Source organism: Mastomys coucha, unplaced genomic scaffold (genome assembly GCF_008632895.1).
Source record: "Mastomys coucha isolate ucsf_1 unplaced genomic scaffold, UCSF_Mcou_1 pScaffold21, whole genome shotgun sequence".
NCBI classification, from domain to species: domain Eukaryota; kingdom Metazoa; phylum Chordata; class Mammalia; order Rodentia; family Muridae; genus Mastomys; species Mastomys coucha.
Genome location: NW_022196904.1, coordinates 142,127,334 through 142,130,977, shown reverse-complemented (window position 1 = coordinate 142,130,977; position 3,644 = coordinate 142,127,334). Strand labels below are relative to the sequence as shown.

Here is a 3,644-nt window from a genome sequence, read left to right as displayed (position 1 = left end):
TGGCCTTGAATTCAGAAATCTGCCTGCCTCTGCCTCCCAAGTGCTGGGATTAAAGGTGTGTGCCACCACTGCCCACAGTTTAAAGAGGCCTTACCAGAGGCGGGGAGCTACTAGAGCCACTAGGACACTGCATCACTGCATTGGTTAGATAAGATATTAAGGGCCCCAGGCACAGGACTGCAGAGGTCAGATGTGCTGCAGAGATGCAGGACCACAGAGAAGTGCAGAGCTGGTTCAGACAAAGTCACAGACTGGTAGAATTTCAGGAGGCCTCATCAGTCGGTGGAAACCAAGCTGAGCTGGAGCTAGACCGTCTGCCTGTTGGTCCCATGACGCACACATTGGGTGGTCAGATGCCAGGTCATGGGGGCCATCCCTCCTGTGGTGCCAGGTGTCTCCTTCATAGGGTGCAGGTGGTACTTTTCATCCTTAGGAGTAAATCATTTGTGCCCTGTGGGTGGTGCTGGGCAGGTAGTGGTACCTGTGTGCACAGTGAGACACAGTGTCCTCGTGACTCATTGTTGGAACTCACAGAAGGGCCAAATGCCACCTCTCAAAGGCAGTCACCCGGGGCAAGGCACAGCCCAAAGCCAGTCTTTTACACAGTATGGAGTAACTTGGAGCAGAGCATAGCCTGGTCCTCAGGGGCTGTGTGACCTTCCAGCTGCAATGACTCATGATCACCAACCACAGTCCACACATTTGTGTGCTGCATAGATAGTGGGTTAAAAAATACTTCAGATGAAGATGCTACAACAGCTCACTGGGTAAGTCGTGGCCTTTGCCAGGCCTATAATGTGATAGTTTCTAATGACCTTCCTTCCCTCTATGTCTTTGTCAGAAAATGAGGCAGGAAAAGATGACCATCTTGCCCCTTGTCTCACAGTAACTACATAGGCCAGGGTTCAAATCCTGGCTTCCGTCACGACTGCTGGGTTCTTCACCACATGGGAAAACCAGCAAGGCAGATAGATGGCTATTCAATGCCTTATAATCCACTAGATTAGTGACTGTGGCACCCTGGGAAGCTACCACCTGACATCTGGCTACCAGGTCAGTGTTCCCTAGAGTGTTTCCCAGGCCAACCTCACTTAAGGTTTCATAATCCTTCCTTATCTTGTCTACAATATTAGTTATTCCTTGGGTAGTGAAGAGAGCAGGGTGTTGCCCCAGGGTAGTTATATATCCACAGTCAAAAGATGTAGGCCTAGAGGAAGCAGGGAATGGGCACACCCTGCCTGGTCCTCCTCTTTCCATGATAAAATGGTACTTCAGCTAAGCTCTGCCTTCCCGAGCCATCACTCACTCTCTCTAGGGAAAGGAGGATATTTAAATATGTGCTTCTCTCCAAGGTTTAACTTGGGCTGGAAATGTGGCTCAGCAATGGTGGGCTTGCCTCATGTCTAGCCTGGCTTCCATGCCCAGCATTGAAATAAAAGTCCTTCCATGTAATATAGGAGAAATCAAGATCAGAATCAAGAGTCCAAAAAGCCTAAGATTCATGTCAAAAAGCCAAGAGACCACTTCACTTCTGTGAGTCTCTTCTCTTTCCCCAGCTCTAGCGGAAAATTTGGGTTCTACTACGTCTAGACCTCAGTAAGTAAGAGCAGGGAAGTATGCTGTAAGTCAATCGACAGCCTTAAGCATATGTGTGATCACCATTACTGCCTTGTTATCTCCTGAGCCTTCGTCCCCCAGGCTCTCTGAACACGATGTCTGCACCTCCTGCCAGCAATGGTGTGTTCGTTGTCATCCCGCCCAGCAACGCCAGCGGCCTCCGCCCGCCTCCAGCCATTCTGCCCACCTCCATGTGCCAGCCTCCAGGGATCATGCAGTTTGAAGAATCACCGCTGGGGGCGCAGGCGCCCAGAGCCACTCAACCACCTGATCTTAGACCAATAGAGACGTTCTTGACCGGAGAACCCAAAGCTTTAGGGGTAAGGGCAGCTTGTCATGTGACTTGAGACAAAATTTCTCGGCAGGCAGAGTACCTCATGCTCAACAGGGAGAGGTTGGAGGCAGGGGATAAATGTGAGAATTCATTCATGCACTAGACAGACAAGGATTCCCTTCCCCCTTGGAGCTCACCGAATAAATCAGTAAATAAATGACCAGAACTCCAAAGAGGATTAAGAATGATGGGTGGGGAACAGCAACGGTAGCAAAGACAGAAATAATCTCTCTGGGGAGCTGACACTGAGGCTAGATCTTACGTGTTAAAGCCAGCTGAGCAAGAGCGGGATGGACAGAAGGATGGGTGAAGTACCATTATTCATTATTAACTATAATATACTTCATTATTAGCTATCATGAAGGCTAGCAAATGCAGAGGCCTTGAGAAGGGAGTGGGTGTGGCTTGTCAAAGGAAAATCAGAACACTGACATGGCTGGAATGTAATGAATAAAGGAAGGGCTGACAAGGGATGAGAATGAAATGATAGGCGGCGAGAGCCAACTCCTATAGAGCTGACAGTCCACAAAGTGTGGCTTCCAAGCCCTTTCCCCATCTCAAAGGGTCTTTAAGAAGGAATAAAATATAGATTAGATAGAGGATATAGATAGATGAAAGAGAGAGATTGTAGATGAATATGATTGATTAAGAGGCTAAGAGGTGGATGCGTGATAAATATGATTGCTAGATGACAAATAGGTAGGATGGATAAATAGGATAGGATAGATATATAGGTGAGACAAGTAGGTGATAGAATATATAATATATAATAGGTGGTAACTGATAGATAAGATAGATGATAAATGTTAAAGATTTTTAAAATGGGTGATGGATAAATAGGCATGTGAATTGATAAAAAACAAAAATGTTTGAAAAGCAATGCAGCAGAACTTACCACAAGGCTACACTCCCCAGAGAGTCCCCATCCTTAGGAAAACCATCCCGCTTCTTTCCATGGGGCACTGGTAAATAGAAGAGGAGGAGGTAAAGATAAGAGGGGGCTGGGAGGAAGAGAGATGGGAAGAAAACCAAGTGAAAATTTCAGTCAAGGAAAGTGCCTGTGATGGACTATGGAAAGACAACAGGAAGAAGGCAACCTAGGCATTTGGTACCAACGTGCTGAGAGTCAAGGTACCAAGGCTAAGAAAATCAGAAAAGCTACTCAGAGCTGTGCTTGATAACCCCCTCGAAAAGCTGTGGCCTGGAGCTCCTCCTAGTCTGAGGAGAGCTGGATCTATTCTGATTAAAAGTCTGGCCTTAGCCTCCTGATCCTTCCCCAGGAGCTGTGGAAAGCCAGGTCTGCAGGACGGCAGAGGGCGGTGTAGAGCTCGTGGCCCCAAGTCAGTGGCCTGAGCCTTTTCTGCTTCCCACAGACGGTGCAGATCCTGATAGGCCTCATCCACCTTGGCTTCGGCAGTGTCCTGCTTATGGTTCGACGAGGCCACCTGGGGATGCTCTTCATCGAAGGTGGTGTCCCCTTCTGGGGAGGAGCTTGTGTGAGTGCCGGTAGCCATCCTCGCCCTGTCTCACTCCCAACATTTTCCTAGCCATAGCCCATCCTATGTCAGGGTTTTACTCACACCCCTCCCCACCAGACTAACCTGGGAGTAATAGTTATCACTCACCCTAAACCTCAGCCTGACCCACCCCCAGCAGAAACTACAGGTGAGGAGCAAGCAGGCCAGTGTCCTAA

The 3,644-nt window shown here is 48.5% G+C and overlaps 1 protein-coding gene across 3 annotated transcripts in view; it reads left to right on the top strand.

Moving 5' to 3' along the window:
- Ms4a15 (membrane spanning 4-domains A15) overlaps positions 1 to 3,644 on the top strand; it is a 15,281-nt gene that overhangs the window by 7,666 nt on the left and 3,971 nt on the right. The window contains exons 2-3 of one of the 3 annotated variants that reach the window (XM_031384733.1): positions 1,699 to 1,937; positions 3,325 to 3,447. In XM_031384733.1, the coding sequence (XP_031240593.1) occupies positions 1,699 to 1,937; positions 3,325 to 3,447 (362 nt within the window). Of the gene's footprint in view, positions 1 to 1,684; positions 1,938 to 3,324; positions 3,448 to 3,644 lie in introns of all 3 variants that reach the window. The other 2 variants (XM_031384734.1, XM_031384732.1) reach the window with 2 other exon arrangements.